Consider the following 24,483-nt stretch of genomic DNA (forward strand, 5'->3'; position numbering starts at 1 on the left):
GTAGCTCCATGATCTACCATAATCGACCATGGAAGTGTGTTCCTTATCTGAGATCTAAATTACAGCCATGACATTTCATATTTTATTTGACTAAGCCTGGGAGGTATTAGTTAAATATTTCCGTAGGGCAAACCATTATAAGAAAGAATTGCCCAGGAATTTTTACTAATCCTTATCTGTTAGCTTAGATTTTTTTTTTTTTTTAACATTTTGGAATAGAATATATCCTTTCTAATTTGGATGAGGAATCTTTCTCAGGACACACCTGTCCATCTCTGGAGCTTCAAGCCAGCTTGATGTCCTAAAGCCTTTTTAAGTAATTTTCACATGGGTGCGCTTTTTAAGTGACAGAGGATCCTTCATTTTGCTACTTTTTGCTAATAGCAAAGAGAACTAATGTCCCCTTTTTGGGTATTATAATGCCCCACTCTCTAATTTTTTCCTGCACGTAACACAAGAGGAAAGAAGAATTGTACAGAGAAGACACTTAGGGATTCAATTCTTGATTCTCAAAATGAGGGTAAAATCGCACTTTTTGCGTCTACGTTGGATGGACAGTCCGAGAGCCGGATGGAGCCCGCAGGCCTCTGGTTTGGTCCTTACGCGGTTGGCCTGCACGGTTCCAGAGGATGCTATTTAATCTGTTGTCACGTTTCATCTGATGAGTTCGCTTGACAGTTCGCAGCTTGTCAGTTTGAAACATCCAGCAACCTGTGGGCCACACTCCTCCTGCCTGGGCCCCATCAGCCCTGATCACCCTCCAGTGAACCCCCGCCAGGTCCCCGTCCCCTCCCTGTTCCTCCTGACTTCCCAAGACCGCAGCCAGGCATGGGCAGCCTTTGTCATCCTGATTACGCGATTGTTTTTCTTAGAGCTGAGAAACAGCTTTATATCTCCTGTCCCTGTCACAAGTAGGAAATAAAGGATTGGGTGGGCGAGGTTTTAAGATAATGACCCATTTGACTTATTTTTCCTACTTGCTGGGCCCTGTAGGCTGTTGAGTTTACAGCCTCACGGGGAGAGGCCCGCTGCTGTTCCCTGCTATAGCTACTAGCATCTTAGCATAATTAGAACCTTCTTTCAGGGCCTGCTTTCCGTAATTCCTTGATAATGACTTAGCAACCAGAAATATTTGTGCTTCCCCATTAAAGTTTCCCAAGGGGCTCCCTCAGAAGGCCAGTATTCTCTGCAGAGAGGTAAATGTTTAAGAAAATATAAATGAGGTGTTGCAGTGCTGATCAGAGGTTGCTTAGTGCTTACCAGTGGAGACTTTTGCTTCCACATTTGTTTTAATCTTACCCACTTGTCCTCTCACTTAGCACCCATGATTGGCTTCAGCCAAGTAGGTGAATGTTTCGAAACTCACAGCCCTCAGGATAGGCAGGAAGCTAATAGGAATGGCATGGACCGTGCTTCAGGGGAAGCGGTGGTGAGGTCGTTTGGCCTGAGTGTTCAGAAGACAGTAGGGAGGATGATGGCAAATTGGGGAATCCTTGCTCTGTCTGGAGTGGCCGCTATCCTCAGCCTCCTTCAGTCCTGCCGCTTGGACATTGGAGCCCCCTTTCTCCTGGTCTGGTACTGGGTACCGTTTCGTTATCTCTCCTTTGGAATGAGGCTGTGTCGTTCCCTGGGTGATACTCATGACCAGCTATTACTCTGCTTCCCACAGTGTCCCCAGGGCTTCCTCTACCTGTCTCACACCTCTCCTCTTTGTCTCCTCTTTCCCATCAGGTGGCAGCAGACTTCCAAGTCTTCGGGTTTGTCCAGCAGCTTACAGCCTGCAGGTGCCAAAGCGGATGCCCTCAGGGAGGAGATGGAGGAGTCTGCCAACAGAGTGGAGATTTGCAGGGTACCCAGCTCTTTGCTCCCCTCCACTGAGAAAGATGGGGAAGCCCTAAGGGAGTCCCTTTCTGTTGGCTGGAGGTCTATGGAAACCCTAACAGTGAGCCTCTGGTTGAATCGGCGTCCCCAGGCTTGCCTGCTGACACCTCCAAAGAGTCCTGCATGAGCCCTAAGAGTTGGGGCTTTCATGGTGACCTGGATGCGGGGGGACAGCAGTGCGTGATCACTGATATTCCTGCGTGGTAGGCCAGGAGGAAGTGGCCTCGGTTTCTCCACGAAGATTTTGTAAGTCATCTGAGCCCCAAATCATAGATTCTAGGCCACCCAGAACAGTTGAGAGTTTAGACAATAGATGAGCCTTGACTCCCTGTTGATATTACATTATTTTCTTGTTTGCCTTTTACTGTTTCCTGAGTCACTTTATCAGTCCTTTGCTTCGCGGGAGACATACATGTATCTATGAAGTTGAAATGCTAGCCAAGGAGACACGTGCAGCAAAGAAAACCTTCCACTTGTCAGGAGAGGAGGATCTCGTTCTCCAAAGTGTGCCTCTGCCCTCGGGAGTGATAGGTGCCCCGCATCACCCATCACCCATGTTCAAATGTTTCTCGTCTACTTTCCCCACAAACGTTTTATGGGGCTTTGTCAGCAATACCCGTTCTTGATGCTCTGTGTATATGTACATCTGTATACATGCAGATATGCCAGTTTTGGTTTGGATCTAAGGAACAAAAATACCACATTTCTAGAATTATGCTGGTATCTGTTGTCTTCCTAACATACAGTTTTACAGGAGAGTGGCCACTTCGCATGCATACATCTTTGTTCTTTGTGGCTTTATCGAGTCTTACCTTGTCCATCAGCTTCTGCTGTTATGACCACCCTGTACAGGTGATTCAGACCTTGCATTCAGGTGACATTCACAGTCAGATAGAATTTCTCTCTGGAGTTAGAAACATCAAAAATATCTCGAAAGGATTTGTTCTCTCTCAGCCTCCAGTTCTATGGAGCCAAGCAAAGTCAGACCAATACTTCAGACCCAAGACTCATTGTGGGTAAAGCTGGTTTCTCATTTGAATTCCTGTGTCTATGGCAAAGATCTAGCTGGTGCTATTCGTGAAGAAGCACTCTTCTCTCGTGTTGATTTCCCTTTTCCTCTGTGTCTTCTCTACCCATTTACCATGGGTTCATGTCCTTCAGTTAAATCTTGTTTCTTACAAAATTCCTTCTTCACTAGATACAGCAGGGTGATGTTAAGAGGGGCTGCTGGCGAGTTCTCTGGTAGCCTAGTGGTTAGGATTCCAGGCTTTCACTGCTGTGGCCTGGGTTCAATCCCTGGTTGGGGAACTGGGATCCCACAAGCCTCACGGAGTGGCCAGGAATGAAAAAAAAAAAAAAAAAAAAAAGTGGTGAGGGGAGCTGCTGAATGCAAATGTCCAAACGCATTAGAGTAAAAGTTTAATAGCTTCACTCAGTCTTGGGTAGCTTCTTACATAGGCTGTTTTTACCAAAAAATAGATTAAAATTCCTTTTCAGAGATTACAAAAGTATTGCATGTTCCCCAAAACCAGTGGAAACAATTTGAAAATATATTAAGAAAACGCCAATAATTCTTTCCCTTCCTACCCAGCAACCAACCCGCCAACCAACCCACCCCTCTGTTTGCAAAGGAGGTGACCAGTTTGCCTTTCTCAACAATATTTATTAAGATTTGTTGTGAACAATGTGCCCTGTGATGTGCCAAGTGGCCATAAAGGTTATACGGATAAGGAAGGAAGTGTTAGGACCTGTTACCTAGCCTCCCACCCTTTTTTCTTTTTTATAATCATACAAATATGCCCTCACATATAGCATTTTTCTAGGTACTTGTTTTGTGTTTGTGTGTATGTGTGTGTTTATGAAACAGTCACGTTGTTTCTATTGGTCTATCACTTTCCTCAATTAATAGTACATCCTGGACGTTTCTCCAGGTTAGTAGCTGTAGATCCAACTTAGTCTTCTTAATATTGTGCACAATGTTCCTTAGTAAGGAGGTATCTACCATGATATATTTAGCTATTTTTCCTAGTGATAGATATTCAAACTAATGTGTTTTGTTTCTTTGTATTTTGGCATCAACAAAAATGATACAATCAACATCGTTTTATGTATATTCTTATACACTGGTAACTTTTTTGCCCTATAGGATAGATCCTCAAAAGTGATATTTTTAGGTAGAAGACTATGTATACTAGTTAAGTTTTAATAGATATTGACAGTTTACTTCTCTCTCTTTTTTTTTTTTTTTTTATTTATTTATTTTTGGCTGCGTTGGGTCTTCGTTGCTGCGCGCAGGCTTTCTCTAGTTGCGGCGAGCGGGGGCTACTCTTTGTTGCAGTGTGCGGGCTTCTCATTGCTGTGGCTTCTCTTGTTGCGGAGCACGGGCTCTGGGCATGAAGGCTTAAGTAGCTGTGGCTTGCGGGCTCTAGAGCACAGGCTGAGTAGTTGTGGCGCATAGGCTTAGTTGCTCCGTGGCATGTGGGATCTTCGCGGACCAGGGCTTGAACCCGTGTCCGCTGCATCGGCAGGCGGATTCTTAACCACTGCGCCACCAGGAAAGCTCCAGTTTACCTCTCTTAAAAGGAAACTGGGGCTTCCCTGGTGGCGCAGTGGTTGAGAGTCCGCCTGCCAATGCAGGGGACACGGGTTCGTGCCCCGGTCCGGGAAGATCCCACATGCCGCGGAGCGGCTGGGCCCGTGAGCCATGGCCACTGAGCCTGTGCGTCCGGAGCCTGTGCTCCACAACGGGAGAGGCCACAACAGTGAGAGGCCCGCGTACCGCAAAAAAAAATAAATAAATAAAAAATAAGGAAACTGCAATTTATACTCCCACCACTAATATACAGAATTGGACATCTCACTTTATCTTTCTCTGTAATGTATGTTTTTCCTGTTTTCAGTTTCTGCCCGTTCAGTGAGGGAAAAAAAGCTATCCCTATGTGATTGTAATTTTAATTTCCCAGGATGTTAGTGGTCCTAAGTATATCTTTGTGTATTTATTGGGCATTCTTCCTATATTTCTAGACCTTCTTAGTTTGTCAAATTGTCTATTTGTATTGGCAGTCGGACCAGTATTTCTATTGTTTTTAATAGCAATTTGTGTAAGTTCTCTGTATAATTAGAGATATTAAACTTTCTTCTATCTGCTGTGCTGCAGATACTTTTTCCAGTCTGCCGTTGGCTTTTGATTTTTGTTTATAGTGATGTCTGCCATTAAGCACTTGATCATATACCTGTATTTCCTTTGTATGGGAGAAGACCCCAGGTGGTCCATCAGGCACCTTCCACCTCAAGGTTAAGAAATTTTTCTTCTTTAATTTTGTTTTAATGTCTTTAATGCATCTTATACACCTATTTCGTGCATGTTAATATACCTGAAATTTATTTTTGTATGTGGTGTGCAGGAGAGATTCGGGTGTTTCCCCCCCCCCCCCCCCGTGAAGAGGTAATTCATTCATTAGATAAGCCACCTCCCCCTGAAGTGAAATCCCATCATCTGATTCCTCAGCTTTATTTCTGGGCTCTGCATTCCATTCATCTGCTTGTCTGTTCCTGGGATAATACTGTGCAATGTCTCTTTTAATGACTTCATAGCAATTATAATATTCAGTACCTCCCACTCTCTTTCATAGCTATCTTGTCTGGTCTGTGGCCTCTGTTTCATCATATGAACTGTAGAATGATCACATCCGGTGGATAAAACCACGCCTTGTGCTCTCAGCAGCCCTATTTGTGTGCGGAGCCGATCCCCTTGAGAGCAGGCACTGATGTTTTCTCTAAAGTTCTCTTCTGACTCCTCTTTTATTTCTACTTCATTGGCTGCCAGCTGTTCTAAACATCCCCTGTGGTCCTCCTCCCTTCCCTTTCTGGGTTGCCCTAATTGGGTCATTTCCCCTTCTAGCTTCATGGCTTTGTATTCTCTCAGCTGGATCTCCTACACGGTGGCAGCCCAGCAGAAGGAAAGTTTGTGGGCTGGAGGTGAGCGAGGTGGCAGCCTGGCTTCCCTGTGTTTAGGCACAGCGAGGCCCAAGCAGAGCTCCCCAGACCTTTAGACCCAGAGAGCTTTGGTTTTTTGGGTTTTTTTAATTTTTATTGGAGTGTAGTTGCTTTACAGTGTTGTGTTAGTTTCTGCTGTACAGCAAAGCAAATCAGCTATACATATACATAGATACATGTAGCTTTTTTGGATTTCCTTCCCATTTAGGTCACTGCAGAGTATTGAGTAGAGTTGCCTGTGCTGTACAGTAGGTTTTCATTCGTTTTCTATTTTATACATAGTATCAATAGTGTATATATGTCAATCCCCATCTCCCAGTTCATCCCACTCTCCCCTCCCCCTTGGTATCAGAACTCTTGTTCTCTACATCGGTGTCTCTGTTTCTGCTTTGCAAGTAAGATCATCTGTATCATTTTTTTAGATTCCACATATATGTGTTAATATACGATATTTGTCTTTAGACCCAGAGAACTTTAGATCTAGGAAAACCAAGTCAAGGTGGGTTCCATAAGACGGAACCTGCTGGTACCTGGGGCAGGTGGGCAGGTGCAGCGTTTCTTTTTTATTCCTTCTTAGAATTTCCATGTCTCTACTTACGTGATCCTTCTGTTCTTGTGTGCTGCCTACTTTTTCCGTGAAAGCCCTTAGCATGTTAATCATATTTTTAAAAGTTCCTAGCCTGATAACTCCGACATTCTTGACACATCTGACTCTGGTTCTCATGCTTGTTCAGTTTCTCCAGACTGTGTTTTTGCCTTTTAGTATGCCTTGCAAGTTTTATCGAAAGGTGGACACAGTGTGTACTGGGTAAAGGGAACTGAGGTAAGTAGGCCTTTAGTGATGTAGTAGTCAGGTGTGGGAGCCGGGGAAGCATTCTGTAGTAGCCCTGTGATTAGGATGAACAGGGAGATGGGGTGGAACCGGGTTCCATCCCTGGTTGAGGAACTAAGATCCCACAAGCCCCACGGCGCGGCCAAAAAAAAAAAGTTTCTCCTAAGGGTAGGTCTTGTTAAGAGTAGAATGCTCTAAAACATTTCAAAATGGTACCTTTCCTCTTCCCCTTGGCAAAAGCCAAAGAGGGTTTTTCTCCGATGTTCACTGTGAGAACTCAACTCAGCAGAAGTGTGAGGGCTCCCCCGCTCCCCGGAGTTTTTAATTCTCAGACTTGCCACCCTGAGCCTTCTGCGGTTTGTCAGTTACCGTTCAGGGTTTCCTGAAACTACGGAGGTTTCTGCTCCCGGATTTCTTCTCCAGTAAGTTGTGATTCTCGTATTCACCTGTCTGCCTCTCTGGTTTGGGGGCAGTGGTTTGCCCTGTACCCTCGCTTCTCTGATGGATCTAAAACGAGTTGTTGGATTTTTAGTTTTTTGCAGCTCTTTACGTTTGTTAGGACTGAGCTTCTACGTGCCAGATAGGAAACCCGAAGTCAGCAGGAAAAATCAAGGTTTCACTTTTTACCAAGAAAATACTTAAGAGACAAGTATTTATAAATATCTGGGGGATTTTCTTTAACAACAGAAATATCTAAAATCCTACCGTAACATTTTGTAATATAGGGTAATTATAAAATATTACTAAGGAAATCAAAGAAGGCTTTATAATTCTGAGAGGTGTTTTTAGATGAGAAGAGTTAATACTATACAAATTGAATTTCCCAAAATTATTTTGATTACAAGTGTAGTATTTTGATTGTGGTAAATCGCAATAAATGTTTCAAAGGGTAGTAAAAGGTTTCTAAAGTTATGGTGGGAGAATCATTGGAGCTTTGAATTATTATCTCCTAAAATGTATTATAGAATTACATAGTTAAAAATAGGTACTATTTAAAAAATAAAAACATCGGTGGGAAAAAAAAAAGGCCTGCCAGCCAGAAGAAAATCCAGAATCCAAGTATATGAGAAGTTTCATCTGTGAGATTTCTAATCCATAGGGACAATCTGTTCGTGAATAATTCTCAGACATTTGGTTAGTTCTTTGAAAAAAGAAATCTGTATCTGATACAAGTACCAACATAAATTCCCAATTTATTGAAGATTTAAATGTCATATTCTCTACTGAATATATATATATGGATATTTATATTGTTGGTTGAGAAGCACCAAGCAGATTACCAAAGGAGGAAGTTGTAAAGAGAAAAGTTTCATACATTCTCCTATTTACAGAAGCCCTAAAAAAAATGCAGTACCAAAAAAAAAAAAAGTTACAGTTTCAAACAGGAAATTGGGGAAGCTATTAGCAGTATTTGATAAAAGTGATGGTCTCATCAATCTAAAACACTCTTAGAAATCTTATAAATAAGAAATAGATGAAGACTCTCATAGGAAAATAGGTACTCAGGGTCACAAGGAATCGACAATGGATGACACAAATAGGTAAGAAAGGTAGAAGAAAGTTAAGCTCTTGAGCAAAAAATACAAATTAAAAACACATTATTTAAATTTCCTCTATACATTTGATTGTGATTCAACAGAATTAAAGGTTATTATAGAAAACAAACAAAACTCATGGATTAGTCCTTGTAGTATAAATGGTGATCTTTCAGCAGTAATAATGCGTAAGATCTAATCTCCCAACTCATAATTATCTTTCTAATATTTTTTAAGTTAACTCTAAGGAATTATACAATCAGAATTAATTTCAACTGCAGAACTTATCCAAAGAAATAATCAAGAGATGGGTGGAAAACTGTATAAACAGATGCTTTTTCAAGTGTTGTTATAATAGCGATAAATTAGAAACACAATAACCAGCAACAGAAACAGAGTCCATCCACACAGTAAATGTCACGACCAATAGAAAGCATGTTTCTCTGGGGGTGGTAATGAGCTACCAAGCAGTCTGATCCCATTTTTGGTAAACCAGGCAATCGTATGACTGATTAAAGTAAGTACAAAATGGGCAAATGTCAGTATTTGTAGTGCTTATCTCTGCACGGTTCTCTCTGTGTGGTGGGATTACAGGTGAATCTGTTTTTCTACTTCGTCTGTTTTTGAGTATGGATCCGTTGCAAAATCAGAAAACAAATGATTTTTTAAATACATAAAATTCCGGTGATTATTAATGGAGGGTTTTTTTCCCTTTATAAAGAAAATTCACTAACGATTTAGAGTAATGGGAATTTCTTTTTAAAAATATTCTATTGATATTTATGAATAAAATAAATTTAATTGATAACATGTATTAATAATTATAAATAATTTAGATTAATATTTTTAAATTTTGGGCCGTGCTGCGCAGCACGTGGACTTTCAGTTCCCCAACCGGGGATCGAACCCGGGCCCCCTGCATTGGAAGCACAGAGTCTTAATCATTGGACCGCCAGGGAAGTCCCAATATTTATTTTATTTATTTAGATGAATAGAAATTTGATTTCGAGTTTCCACTTTTATTTCTCACTTGTGTGGCTTACTTGGAGTCTATATTGTTAACTTCCTAAGCCGGTAATGTGATTGTACCTTCAGAAAATACTGTCGTGTTCCTGAGGGCACGCACAGTTGGCCTGACTTCTCTAAGATCCTCTGCTGAGTCGTTGAAGATGATTTGATACGGCATTTAGTCCCTTCCGAGGCTCGCTTCCTTTCCTCTGTCTGCCGAGCCATTTTTCTCACTCCACCCTTTGTTTTTCCCTGACTTGAAATATCTCCCTTAGGCCTGTCAGGCTGGCGATGGATGTTTCCAGACCAAGGCTGCTGGGGGGACGGCAGACAAGGTTGAGTTCCAACAAAACCACTTTCTCTTGCACCTTTGACAGATTAGGCATTTATGGTAGGGACGCTCTGGTGGAAGGGAACCGAGGTGGGTGGTCCTAGAGCCCCTTGTATTCTTTGGGAAAGTTACCTTGAACTCTTGGTAGCTACTCGTCTGAGACTGGGATCTTGGTTCTATTGTCTTGTGTACAAGAATGCTGTAAGGATGTTTGCCTGTCAAGGATACTGGAAAAGGAAGCAGATTACTCCTCCCATCCCCGTGCTCGCTGAGAAGAGCTGAATCGGCAGCCGGAGAAGCTGCTGAGGTGGTTGCAGTGGGTGCAGAATGCTCTTCCTGAATCATGTAGTTGCCGCTTTAATTCCTTCAGCATCTGGGTCAGCTTTCTTGTGCTGTTTTTTTTTTTCTTCCTTTTTACTGAGATGTAGCTGACATACGATATCATGTTCGTTTCAGGTGTGCTACATGATGATTTGACATTTGCATGCATTATGGAATGATCACCACGATAAGTCTAGTAACAGTCTGTCCCCATACAAAGTTATTGCAATATTATTGACCATCTCCCTTGTGCTGTATATTACATCCCGTGGCTTCTTTATTATGTAAGTGGAAGTTTGCACCTCTTAATCCCCCTCACCTATTTTCCCCACCCCCAACCCCTCCCCCTCCCCTATTTTCCCCACCCCAACCCCTCCCCCTCACCTATTTTCCCCACCCCCAACCCCTTCCCCTCACCTATTTTCCCCACCCCCCAACCCCTCCCCCTCACCTATTTTCCCCACCCCCCAACCCCTTCCCCTTACCTATTTTCCCCACCCCCCAACCCCTCCCCCTCCCCCTCACCTATTTTCCCCACCCCCAACCCCTTCCCCTCACCTATTTTCCCCACCCCCCAACCCCTCCCCCTCACCTATTTTCCCCACCCCCCCAACCCCTCCCCCTCGCCTATTTTCCCCACCCCCAACCCCTTCCCTTCTGGCAGCTACTGCTTGTTCTCTGTCTATGAGTCTGTTTTCGTTTTGTTTTGTTTTTTAGATTCGACCTATGAGATCATGCAGTATTTGTCTTTCTCTGTCTGACTTATTTCACTTAGCATAATGCCCTCTAGGTCTGTTCATTGTTACAAATGGCGAGATTTCATTCTTTTTTTATGGCTGGGTAGTATTCCGTTGTATCTACACCACATCTTCTTTATCCATTGGTCTATCAGTGGACACTTAGGTTGCTTCTATATCTTGGCAATTGGAAACAGTGCTGCTATAAGCATTGGGGTGATATTTTCATGTTACTTCAGCTTGAACATTATAGACTCTTTTCTCCTTAACCAAGCATCTCTTCTGAAGATCTACCTCAGGGCTACCAAATAGGGAGGGATGTCAGAGATCACAGGACTTGCACATACAAGTTTAGAGATGTGACATGTCCAAAGATACGGTTATTGACAAAGTCTACGTCCGCTCAAGATGCACTTTTATCGCACCTTGCAGGGAGTGTTTCTGTGAAACAGACAACTGTCCTCCTTGGAGGGAACACTTTTCAGAACCAGACACAGCATGCAGCCATGGTTCTCGGTCCCATGGGAAGCTCAGCGGTGGGGGACTGTTCACACTGAGATTTGTGTGTGATGTTGGATGAGTCCAGGTTTTGCCAAGCTTGGAATCAACAGTCCTTCCCCTGCCCACCTGTCTTACCCAGCGTCCCACGACTTGGTGTGTTTCTGTTTCTTTCCCATATGCTGGTGATCAACCAATCAGAATTGAGGATGAAGGAGAGCTAGGCAGGTAGCATCATCAAAGGGAAGAGACGGCAAGATGAGGAAAGCAGAAGCACAGTTTGTACCTGGCGGGGCTGCCTCAGACGGTGGCGCCTGCCACAGAGATGCAGGGAAGTAATTTGCGCATCACTCCCCCATACCAGCTTTCCTAACTCTTGATGTAGCCCACGTGTTAAATAAACGCCCTGGGAAAACACTGGCTTAGGTGTTCTTTTCCCGCTTATTCATCTTCTAGAGCCGTGGTTGGGAAACGGGGGAATGTCCACAGGCAAAATTTGTAATCTGTCAAGTATTAGGAAAAACGAGATCAACCACGGTTAAGGCTCTTTCGTCTGTGATGCTTAGACTCCTGCATGACCCACTCTCTGTCTTGTGTTTTACCCCCTACAGGACCAGCTGTCGGCTGACATGTACAGTTTTGTGGCCAAAGAAATTGACTATGCAAACTACTTTCAGATGGTAAGTTTCCAGAAAGGTGAGGCTGCTTGAAGTCTGTTTACAGGCATCACGGTGCGGACAGGGAGGAACGTCGGCCTCGAACCGAGGACCCCTAGATCGAGCACGTCCTGAGAACGGATGGGGCTTTGGCTCTTCTACCTGTGAATAAATCCTGCCTTCTAGTTCTCCTTGTATGGATTTCTCCAAAAGCCCAAGAATAACATTCAGCTTCATCCATGAAGATGACTGCAACTCAGGGATCTATGGCAGTGGTTCTCAACCAGGGGTGATTCTGTCTCTTCTGCCAGCAGAGGTTTGGCCATGTCTAGAGACATTTGTGGCTGTCACCATTGAGGGGAGGTGTTCCAGGCATCCAGGAGGTGGAGGTCAAATTTGTTGCTAAATATTCTGCAATGCACAGGACGACTCTCACAACAGAGGATAATCCAGCCTCAGAGTGTCAGCAGAGCCAAGGTTGAGAAACCTGAATCTGTCATCAGCCAGGAACTTGGGAAGAAGAAGAAGAAAACCCCACCTGGCGCGTATTCATGTTTTAATCTAGATTTTTGCCCAAGACGGTGGCAAGTAGGTAAACGAGGATTGATACGGCCTGTTTGCCTGTCTTTCATCTGTGAGAGCAGATTTAGAGAGTAGAGAAACAGGGTCTGAGTCATCCGTACTTGAATGATCGGGCCCAAATAATTAGGACCCTGTCTATTTACCAGGGAAAATACAAAGCACCTGGGGAAAAAAAAAAAAGAAAACTTGAGAAGAAAAAATACAAATGAAAAATCCAGTTAAGCTCACCTGCTTTTAAAGTTGGGAATGAAACTCAAATCTCAAAGCATCTCTTTATGGTCAAGGAAGTAACAGAAAAGGAGGGAAGGTAAAGGGAAGAAAGAGGAGGAGGAATTCTGAGAAGTTTAAATGTGTTGATACGCGTGGGGCAGAGCTGTGGGCGGTCAGCACTCTCCCTGCATGGGCATCAGTGGCTGAGAAGGCCAGAGTTTCTTCTGCCCTGAGAGAGAGCTGATAGGCACTTCTTCCAACTTGGAAAGTTTATTTTAAAATAGTGGGATTGGGCTTCCCTGGTGGCGCAGTGGTTAAGAATCGCCTGCTAATGCGGGGGACACAGGTTCGAGCCCTGGTCCGGGAAGATCCCACATGCCGTGGAGCGACTAAGCCCTTGAGCTGCAACTGCTGAGCCTGCGCTCTAGAGCCTGCGAGCCACAACTACTGAAGCCCACGTGCCTAGAGCCCGTGCTCCGCAACAAGAGAAGCCACCGCAATGAGAAGCCCACGCACCACAACGAAGAGTAGCCCCCACTCGCCGCAACTGGAGAAAGCCCGCGCACAGTAACTTTCAAGTATATTCCATCAGTTTTATTTGCGAAGATAATATTTCATTTTAGAGTTTCTGAAACGAATGACATTCTTGACATTCCAAGCATTATTAGCTTACCTGATTGCCATGTGGGTACCATTTATTGCAACATTCTGATTTTTTAAAAATTCCCTTTTCGTCTTCCTTGGGGATCACAGTAGCTACTCTTCACACCAGACTTCTCAGCAGAGTGACTCCCACCTTTTCCCTCACTCATGCGCAATTTTTTTTGGAGGAGGAGGAGGTAGAGATTCAGAAAATAAATTAAGTGACTGTTGTTCACAGGTTTTCCTCTGCTCTTATCACCATTTCAGCAGCTTTTTTAGTAGTGAGATGGGCACAGTAGAAGATCTTGAAGGACTTTGCTCTCTGGCCTGCATCACGATAACCAAAGCAATTTTACCTCCCGAGACACTTGAAGAGGATTGTGGAGCAAGCATGTGTTTTCCGACCGGTTAGATCTTGAACTGTTCTGGCAGAAATCGAGATATATAGAGGCTCGTGGCACTTAGCGCCATCTCACAGGCACACGGATTTCTGAATGTGTTCTCCATTTATAGCCCTTCATTGTTGCACCTCTTCGGTGCTTTTGCCGGGAGAACTGGGGGCGGGGTGCTCACTAGGTGGGGCGACGGTGAGGGCAGGCTCAGCCCTGGGGTGTCCTGTCTTCCCCCCCCCGATTCCCCTGCTTTCCAGACTTCCATGAGTGGTCACCTCCCTGCCGCAGAGGCTAAGGAGACACACGCCCCTCATCGCGGGTGGATGGAGGAGAGAGCAGGGCACCCCAATGGCGCGGCAGCCTGTGCTCCCCACCCTTCAGCAAAGGGTAATGCTCACTCTTGTGTTTCCTCAGCTCATAGAAGTGCAGGCCGAGTACCACAGGAAGTCGCTGACACTCCTGCAGGCCGTGTTGCCTCAGATAAAAGCACAGCAGGGTGAGTGCAGACCTTGCCTGGACCGGGGAGGCTGGGGAGCCTGCTTCCCAGAGAAGCCTGGTGCCCTGTGCTTGGCTCACCTGCTGCATCCCGAGCAGTGCCACGTTTAGATGAGCCCCAGGACCTCCCCTAGCAGGTGCCTTGCCCCAGCGGCAGTGAAGCCAAGCACACTCACACACACTGCCCCACGGGGATGAGTCGGGTGTGCATGGGCATGCGTGGAGGTGCGTGGGTGACAGGAAGCCCACCAGCTCTGCTCACATGGGCTGGCCTTCCATTGCACCCACTCCACCCATCATCCCCCAAAACCCCAAGAATGGAGACTCAGCTGGGCTCCGTGTCTTTGGTACACTTGGGAGAATCTGTGTGAGCAGAGGAAGGGAAGATGCCCACATGGGTGACCTCCACTGACCCCTTTCACTGACCCCTCTCTTGCTCCACTCCCCCCGACAGAGGCCTGGGTGGAGAAACCTTCCTTCGGGAAGCCCCTGGAGGAGCACCTCCTGATCAGCGGCCGGGAGATTGCCTTCCCTATCGAGGCGTGTGTGACGATGCTGCTGGAGTGTGGGATGCAGGAGGAGGTGGGTCTGGGCACAGCCGAGCTCTGCCTTGAGCAGGTCTCCTCGTCCGCGAGATGGAGCCTCTGGGGTCTCCTCTGTTACTGTCCTCGCCCAACCCCACAAACCCAAACCCATGAAGACGCGGTACAGCTGCCCTTCCTGAAACCGGTCCTGCTTTCTCTCATGAGCCTTCGCTCTCCGGGGACAGTGGTGGATTGCGGGAAATGATACCACTGGCCCTGAGGATCTTACAGCCCCGCTCTGGCCCTTCTTTCTGCATTTTTAACCTGGTTGGGGCATTTTCCTCCCCCTCCCTCTCCCCCTCCCCTCCCCCTCTCCCCTCCCCCTCCCCCTCCTCCCCCTCCCCCTCCCCTCCTCCCCTCCTCCCCCTCTCCCTCCTCCCCTCCTCCCCCTCTCCCTCCTCCCCTCCTCCCCTCTCCCTCCTCCCCTCCTCCCCTCTCCCTCCTCCCCTCCTCCCCTCCCCCTCCTCCCCTTCCCCTCCTCCCCTCCTCCCCTCCTCCCCTCCCCTCCTCCCCCTCCTCCTCCTCCTCCTCCCCCTCCCCTTCCTTCCCCCTCTGATCCTCCACCTCCTCTTTCTCTAATTGAAAAAATAGACCTTTTAACATTTTTGATCATAACCTTTTTATAGAGATCCTGAAAATATGATTGATACAGACATTAGAAAGCATTTCGTATGAGCCACATGTAAAGAGACGTTGGTGACTTTTGTTTTTCTTGTTGTGTAAATGTTTTCCTGGGAGATAGACCTCATCTTTGGCTTCTTATACAGGCAATTTAAAAATCATTACTCCATCTTCATTTAATCTGGTCAGCCAATCAATATTTATTTAGGGCATTTATTACTGAGCAAAATATAAAAGAGTGAGATGGGGGCTTATGAATTTATGAGGGGAGAGGAGTCTAGCATCTGTCACATAAACCTGATTCATTCAAAACAGCCAATAAGCACTCTAAGTATCACTAGGTCCAGGGGGCAGAGAGGGAGTGGGCAGAAGGGGAGGAAGCTGACGAACGATGAAGCTGTCTGTCTGCTGCCCCCTGTAAGCCAGGTGTGTTTTAGATTCAGCTATTAGGAAGGGATGGGAATAAATGGGTTTTTTACCCCATTTTAAGTGCCAGGCATTTTCATGTATATTACCAGTGAAAAGATGATAAGGTCTCTTCAGCCCCTGAGGGATGGTTTCATGGAGGGAGGTGAACTTGGCTTATTCTTTCCCCATCATTTGTTTGTAATTATGGAAAAACTGAAAGACAAGAGAAGATACTGCACCTCATCATCTGCCTTATGGTCAGTCAGGTCCATCTCTACCTTCACCTTCCGCCCCAGCCCCTGGCTGGACGTTTTGAAGCCTATCCCAGACATTCTGTCATTGCATCTGCAGGACTTCAGTGTGTGTGTCTCTGAAAGATAAGGAATGTTTCTAAATGTAACTGTGCAGTATTATTCTATAAAAAAGTGAAAAGAATTTATTGCTGCCTTCACATGCCGACTCAGTGTGAACAGGGTCTGGAAGATCAGGTCCTCCGACTTCTCCCGTGTTGTCTCCTGACTCTCCCACCTGCTATTTCCGGACCTTTCCGCCTCTCACCAGGCCTCACTCTCACTTGCGTTGTCCGCCCCACCCTCCAGCTTTGCTTCAGCTCTTCTTTAATAACAAGTAGGCTCAGGTTGCCCCAAGCCTAGAAAAATCTCTTCTCTCAATCCAACCACAGCCTCATGTTCCTTCCCTTGCACTTTGGTTTTGTGTTTTATGCTACCCAATTTCATTTTTAAAATTTTTTATTTTACTTATTTTTTATTGAACTATCATTGATTTATACCATGTTGTGTTAGTTTCAAGTGTACAGCAAAGTTCAGTTATCCATATATATTTTTCATATTCTTTTCCATTATGATTTACTGCAAGATATTGAATATAGTCCCCTGTGCTATACAGTAGACCTTGTTGTTTATCTCTTTTATGTATTGTAGTTTGTATCTGCTAATCCCCAACTCCTAGTTTATCCCTCCCCCACCCCCGTTCCTCTTTGGTAACCATAGTTTGTTTTCTAAGTCTGTGAGTCTGTTTCTGTTTTGTAAATAAGTTCATTTGTATCATTTTTTTAGATTCCACATATAAGTGATATCCTGTGATATTTGTCTTTCTCTGTCTGACTTACTTCGCTTAGAATGATAGTCTCTAGGTCCATCCATGTTGCTGCGAAGGGCATTGTTTCATTCTTTTTTATGGCTGAGTAGTATTCCATTGTATATATAGACCACATCTTCTTTATCCATGCATCTGTTGATGGACATTTAGGTTGCTTCCATGTCTTGGCTGTTGTGAATAGTGGTGCTATGCACATAGGGGGTCATGTATCTTTGTTAGTTAGAGTTTTCTTTGGATATGTGCCCAGGACTGGCATTGCTGGATCATATGACAACTCTATTTTGAGTTTTTTAAGGAACCTCCATCCTGTTCTCCGTAGTGGCTTGCGCTACCCAGTTTCTTAAAGTAGCTCTCATCATCTGTTGCTCCTGCATCCTCACCACCACTCACTCACTCACTCCTCTTCTTTTTTTGGTCCCTTCTGCCCCCACGACTGGGCTGAAGCTGCGCTCAGTGGTCCTCAGGGATCCCCACTGCTACTTCCCATGACTTAGTTCAGCCGCCTTGGCCATCACTGCCTGTGAAGTTGCTAACATAGTCGTCCTTGAAACCAGCTCTTCCCTGGACTCCTGGGTCCCCCCCGCCCCTGCCGGCAGCATCAGGGCAGCAGCGGGGGGAATCTGCACCACCCGGCCCTGCCCTCTGCTCACTCTGATCTCTGCTGCGGTGCTCTCACCCTCTCTGAGAGCTTCGCCTGCCCTTAGTGAGGACTCGGGGTTCTCCTCCTCCTGTGGGCTCCACTCCTGAGTTTTCTGCCATGTCCTCAACATTTCCATGCAGATTGTCCTCTCACGCCCCCAAAACTGGACTCACGAGCTATTTTAACAACTCTCCCACCCCTGCACCCCTGGTGTTTGTCACTGCATGAAGCAGCCGTCTGTGACACCGTCAGAAATCTAAAAGCTTCCCTTTGAAAACTCTGCCGCCTTGGCTTTGACTCCACCCATCACCGGGTGTGGTTGCCCTCCCCCCCAGGGCCATGGCGTGGCTTGATGAGGGTCTCGCCGCACCTTCCATGCACGTGCCGCCTGCTTTGGGGCTGCAGCAGCCTTACGTATGCACTGGTCTAAACGTGCTCATGAGGCTTCCTCACGGGGATGCCATAGAGCTTTGGACATCGATTTATCTGACATACCCTATCCTGAGAAGGGGGCTAGCAGTCTTAGCAGGCAGAAAACTCAGTGTTCCGGATGAGGCATGTTTTCTTCTGAAGGAACTTGGAAATCTGAGTGGCCATAAACAGTTAAAGGAGCAAGGGGGATCCTGCCAGCGTCTCAGTGTCTGGGCTGCATCATAGATTTCAGGAGCTGAGCAGGTGAAACAAACCAATGGGTCTTCCACCCGCGTCTACCTTCCCTGTGACTTGGGGGCTCCCCTCCAACTCTGACCTGCTCGTGTCTCCCCTTCCACACGCCCCTGGCTTCCTTCTCCCTTTATACGGCAGTAGCTCACTTTTGCAGCGGTTCACGTGGAAGAGGTGACAATGACTCGAAAGTAACTTTAAGAATAAAACATGAAGGGGCTGCAGGAGGCAGAGGCGTTGCTCCCTCGTAACCACCCCCAGTCTGCCCATCCCCTGAGGGCATGGCCTTGATGAGTTCCTCAAGGTGTAGCCCTGTGCCTCCTGAGATACGCAGACACAAAGACATATACACACACAAAGACACACACACACAAAGACAGACACAAAGACACGGACACACGCAAAGACACAGACACACACAGAGACACAGACACACACACAACGACACAAACAGACACACAAAGACACAGACACAAAAAAACAGACACACACACAACGACACAGACACAAAGACACAGACACACACACACAAAGACACAGATACACACACAAAGACACACAAAGACACGGACACACAAAGACACAGACACACAAAGACAGACACAAAGACATAGACACACAAAGACACACACAAAGATGCAGACACATACACACAAAGACACAGACACACACACAGACACAGACACACACAAAGACACAGACACACACCCAAAGACACAGACACAAAGACACAGACACACACACACAAAGACACACACAAAGACACAGACACAAAGACATGGACACACACAGAGACACAGGTGCACACACACACTGTAGACCTTTGTGCGTGCATCCACCTCCCAGACCTCCAGCTCTGACCAGGTCTCAGTCAAAGTTTTCTCCAAAATATATCCTTTTTTTTAAATTGAAGTATAGTTGCTGTACAATATTATATAAATTACATGTATACAATATAGTGCTTCACAATTTTTAAAGGTTATACTCTGTTTATAGTCTTTATACAATACGGGCTGTATGCCCTGTGTTGTACAGTATATCCTTGTAGCTTGTTTTATACCTAATAGCTTGTACCTCTCAATCCTCTACGCCTATATTGGCCCTCCCCATTAGTAACTACTAGTTTGGTCTCTGTATGTGTTGAGTCTGCTGCTTTTTTGTTATCTTCGCTAGTTGGTTGTATTTTTTAGATCCCACATATAAGTGATATCATACAGTATTTGTCTTTCTCTGTCTGACTTATTTCACTTAGCATCATACCCTCCAAGTCCATCTATGTTGCTGCAAATGACACAGTTTCATTCCTTTTTACAGCTGAGTAATATTCCGTTGTATATATACACTGCATCTTCTTTATCCGTTCATCTGTTGATGGACGCTTAGTTTGCTTCCCTATCTTGGCAATTGTAAAGAACGCTGCTGTGGTCATGGGGGTGCATGTATCTTTTCAAATTAGTGTTTTTGTTTTTCCAAAATGTATCTTAAATACACAAGAACAGGAAGTCAAAGTGCCCAGGGTTCATTTATCCAACAAATGCGTACTGAACCAGAACGCCGGGTCACCCCGTACTAGGCGCTGGGGACACAGCTGTGGGCGAGGCTTGGGTCCTGCCGCTCCAATATTGATAAACGGTGGCGAGAAGGAGGCACCTAGTTGATCATGGAGGAACGGGGTGGGTAGACTGCCTGTCAGGTTTTTAATTAATTAATTAAATTTATTTATTTATTTATTTATTAGTTGGCTGTGTTGGGTCTCTGTTGCTGTGCGTGGGCTTTCTCTACTTGCGTTGAGCGGGGGCTACTCTTTGTTGTGGTGCGTGGGCCTCTCATTGTGGTGGCTTCTCTCTGTTGCGGAGCACGGGCTCTAGGCGCGTGGGCTTCAGTAGTTGTGGCTCATGGGCTCAGTAGTTGTGGCTCGCAGGCTCTAGAGCGCAGCCTCAGTAGTTGTGGCGCACGGGCTTAGCCGCTCTGGGGCATGTGGGATCCTCCCGGACCAGGGCTCGAACCCGTGTCCCCTGCATTGGCAGGCGGATTCCCAACCACTGGGCCACCAGGGAAATCCCTGCCTGTCCGTTTTGCTTTTGTGCCTTGGAGGTTCAGGCTGCCCTGTGACCCCCTGTCCTGTCGGCAGGGCCTCTTCCGAGTAGCCCCATCCGCCTCCAAGCTGAAGAAGCTGAAGGCTGCCCTGGACTGCTGCGTGGTGGACGTGCAGGAGTGCTCGGCAGATCCCCACGCCATTGCAGGTGGGCCTCGCAACCGGGGGGGCTCCGGGGAAGGGGTGGGCGTGGAGGGTGTGCGGCCACGTGTCGGGGCCACTCGAGCCACGGGCTTCCCAGCATGCTCCAGGCATGTCCACTCAGGACCCCGCTCGAGCCCTGGTGGCTGTGGCCCTTGAAGGGAGGCCTTCCCATCCCTCACGTGCCAGGGGAAGGGGCGAGGGTGGGAAACATGAGGGGGGAGGCCCGTGTGATCACCAGCCCAGGGCCCACGGCCGCGCCAGAGCCTCGGATCCGGTCACGCGGCAGCCACCGTGTGACCTTGTCACATGGGTCGGGGAACCGTCCCCAGACGTGGCCCCCGTGATGGCGCTGGCTGGTAGCAGGTGTCTCTGCCGTGTCCCAGTGGCTCACGGACCATATGGTGTTCATGTCCAGGAGCTTTGAAATCTTACCTCCGGGAGCTGCCAGAACCTCTGATGACTTTTGAGCTCTACGATGAGTGGATCCAGGCTTCTAAGTGAGTACAGCACGTTTCGGGGTGTCTTCTGGGTTGCGGTTTATTTGGGAGTCTTTATTGAAATTGTGAAAGCATGCCACCTGGGATCCAGCGAATCCCTTTCTTGGTATGTGTCACGGGGAAAGGTTTGTACGTGTGCCCGGAGAAGTGTGTACCAGGGTGTTGGTCGTGCGGTCACCTTGAATAGCAGAAGGGAATGACCCAATAAAATACGGTATAGCTACACTCTCACACGCCCAGCAGCACTTCGAAAAACGGGTAGAGCTATTCCTGCTCACGTGTAGAGGTCCGAAGATTTAATTTTGAGTGAACTAAAGTTAACAAGAACCCACAGGATAATCTGCTGTTTTAAAAAGAAGAAATACAAAAAAACACACTCAAAACGGTACAATTTTAGGAGTGCCTCTATAAATGTGTAACTGCATAAAAGAAGGTTCTGGAAAGGCTCACACTGGCGGGTGGGGATGATTCCTTCCAGAGAAAAGAGCAGGACAAGGGAGTGGTGACAGGGGTCTTCACCCTCATCTGTAATAGGTAAAAAATATTAACAACTAACGAATAACTAACATCAAAATACAATGTCCGGGCAGCGGACACCATCCCCACTCTCCTGAAGGTGAGCCTGGAGGGGGGGCCTCAGCAGGGAGGTGGCAGGAACGAGGCCCAGACCCTGGTCGTGCATCGGGAAGGTGGGGGTATGGAGATCGGGGGTGCTGGTGCTCAGCAGGTGACGCCCCAGCCATGTCACCTGTGTAGCTCCGAAGCGTGGGATTCCTTGCTTCCTCACTTGATTTGTGGTTAGAATTTTATTATGTATTTTCTTCGGCCCTCAGTAAGAGCTGACTTTAGTACATGCTACTGTTTGGAGGAATCAGTGTTTACTGAGTAAATGGACACGGCTAGGGAGGACACAGGAGAACGGGCACCAGAGAGAGGCTGGGAGAGATGAGGGTGGAGATGGTCCAGGAGAAAAAGATACAGGAGGGAGAGGAACATCTCATGGGAGGACTGAGCTCGGTGCCCATGAAAGGATGACTTCTGGGGGTCTCTAATCGTGGGGTTTAGTAGTGAAAAGCAGTCAGCTGAGCTGCTCCAACAGGATGCTGGAGTGCGTATGTGCTTCCGTAAGAACGGGGGCTGCAAGAGAACCCAGCTGACCTGGAAGTGAAGCCAGGCTGGCGTGTGCAGAGCTAGAAAAAGCCCGCTCCGGCTACCGTGCACACCCCTGGTTTTTTATCCAAGGTAGAATAGAGATGATGCATTTTAAAAGGCTGGCTGACTGCCTGGTACTCCTACATCTCATGGTGGAAAGTGAGTTTTAGAGCCCACGGGGATCCTAATAATCACAGGTGATGCCATTTGTTGAGTGTTTATTAGAGGCTTGTCATTGTTCTAAGCTCATTATATGTTTTTAACTCAACTGATTTTCACAACAACCCTACGAAGTCGGTTGTGCTGTCTTCCCTATTTTATAGATAAGGAAGTCGAGTCACAGAGCAGGTGTTCGTGGCAGGTTACTTGCCGTCTGATAAGTGACAGGACGAGGATGTGAGTCCAAGGAGTCCGGCTCTGGAGCCCACGTGCTTCACGGCACTCCACGCCTCTCTAGAATGACACGGGGGTCCTGGGCATGAGGATGAGTGAGGACATATCTTTTGTTGGACGCTGCCCCTTTTATTTGCTGAATGTGGAGGTGGTCTTGATGACTCCAAGCTGGAGGAGGAGAGGGCGGCCGGGTGCTTCGGATCAGAGAGAGACCGTTCCCGCTGATTTACAAAGGAAATAGGGGTGAGCGGATGCCTCGAAGAGCTCAGGTCTTGGAACCAAGGGAAAGCAAAGGCTTCTTTCTGCCCCTGGAGGAGATGCATGTTGTGCGTGGAGATTCTTGGCATGGTGGTGGCGGCCACCCCGAGGCCACAGTCTCTAAGGAAGGTAATTTTGCCCAGGACAGCCACCTTCAACCCTCTGTGTGCATCAGTCTCCTGCGAAGCTTTAAAAGATACCTAGGTTCAATGCCCGGATCTCCTTTTCAGAGGGTCTGGTGTAATTCTCTTTGTTTCAAAGCTCCCAAGGCTACTGGGTTGATAACCATTGACCTTTGGTGAAGCTGAATGTCACCAGAGAGCCGCACTCACCCTCACGGGGGATTGGCCTTCAGGGAAGCTCTACCTCTGGCCAGGCCGTCCAGGAGTCGGGGCGGGGACTGGCGGGAGACAGCAGGAGCCGTAGTGAGGGATCTGCCAGGCGAGGTGGCCTGGGACTTGGCCGGTCATGTGTGCAGAGCGTTTCCGTGCAGGAAGCACGGAGCAGCCCAGAGGCTGAGCCAGGCCTACCAGAGGCGGCAGGAAGGCCCGAGGCTCCCGTCACTCCCAGGCTTTCTCCCTCTTCGTGCTGGCCATCCCCTCCCACGCGACTGTTCCCCCGAAACCTTTGCCTGGTGGGCTCCTTCGGACTCTTTGGGCCCGTCTTCCTGGCACCCAGACGTCAAGCAGCTGGCAGTCAGGATCCGTCCCATCCCCTGTGTTCTTTCTCTGCGGAGAACTGATCTGCGGGTTCGAGGCTGTGTTTGTGTAGCCGGTTAGGTTGTGAGCTGGGCTGGTGGGGCAGGGCGGGGGAGGCAACGGTCTCCTCTGATTGCATCCTGATTCCCAGCCCTTGGGACACTGCCTGGCACACGGGAGACCCTCGGTACGTGGGTGCTGATTTTTATTGAAGGGGAGGTCTTGGCAGAATCTGCCCTTTCAAGGGCTGAGGAGTGGAAAACGGAGATTTTCTTGCCTGGGTCAGGATGGGAGGGAGGACTTCTGGGGACCCAGCGATGGCCACTGCCCTGCCTTGGGCCCCGGGTCAAGGGGTCAGGGCCTCCCTGTTGGCATTTGCTTTTTAGTTTTTCTCGAGAAAAGGTTCTTTGAACATAAGGCCTTCCTAACCGTGTCAGCCTTGATGTAGGTTTTCATGAAAAGTAAATTAAAAAATGTAGTCCTATAAGTAATTTCTTTTAATCCTTACAGGGTTTATCAATAAAGAAACCTTTAGAGCAGATCTTTTTGTAGAGTAGAGAATCCTTTGGTCATGGAAATTATCCATCTCTGAGTTATGTCTTCAAGGGTCAGATGTCCTTATGTCTGTATGAGTTGATGTAATTTACTTGTTCAGAAGGTGTTTATTGAGCATCTGTTATGTGCCAGATGACAAGACACTTAATGTGCATTAACTGATACCCGTGGAACAGGCCAGTCAGCTGCCACCGTGGTGTGAAAGTGGGGTTGACCTGTTTCTGGTGTCCTGTTGCTGTGACAGAATTGCCCTCCTGATGACACCACGGCCCCGCCCACTCCAGAGCAGGTGTCTGGCCTCTGCCCTCCTCCCTCACCTGCTGCCCCGCCACCCATTCACCTGGGCCATGTGACCTGTGTAGGGGAAGTTTTGTTCAAATAGCCCAGGCAAGACAGAAAGAGACCTCAGAGGGAGAAATAATAAGAACCAAACATCTGCATGATAATAGTTTACTGATATGATCACTAACAACGGCTGGTTCCTTTTTCTCAAATATTTCTTTGGCTGGTGAATATGAATCCCGGGGGGACTTCATCGAT

The 24,483-nt window shown here is 47.1% G+C and overlaps 1 protein-coding gene across 3 annotated transcripts in view; it reads left to right on the top strand.

Annotated features, from left to right (window-relative positions):
- ARHGAP44 (Rho GTPase activating protein 44) overlaps positions 1-24,483 on the top strand; it is a gene marked incomplete at both ends in the record, with an annotated part of 142,847 nt that overhangs the window by 96,387 nt on the left and 21,977 nt on the right. For all 3 annotated transcript variants that reach the window (XM_082860068.1, XM_082860069.1, XM_082860070.1), the window contains 6 exons: positions 1,732-1,849; positions 11,751-11,819; positions 14,036-14,117; positions 14,571-14,698; positions 20,283-20,394; positions 20,806-20,887. In XM_082860068.1, coding sequence (XP_082716194.1) covers positions 1,732-1,849; positions 11,751-11,819; positions 14,036-14,117; positions 14,571-14,698; positions 20,283-20,394; positions 20,806-20,887 — 591 coding nt within the window. The remainder of the gene's footprint in view (positions 1-1,731; positions 1,850-11,750; positions 11,820-14,035; positions 14,118-14,570; positions 14,699-20,282; positions 20,395-20,805; positions 20,888-24,483) is intronic.

The sequence above is a fragment of the Leucopleurus acutus genome (assembly GCF_964270905.1).
Source record: "Leucopleurus acutus genome assembly, chromosome: 19".
Lineage (NCBI taxonomy): Eukaryota > Metazoa > Chordata > Mammalia > Artiodactyla > Delphinidae > Leucopleurus > Leucopleurus acutus.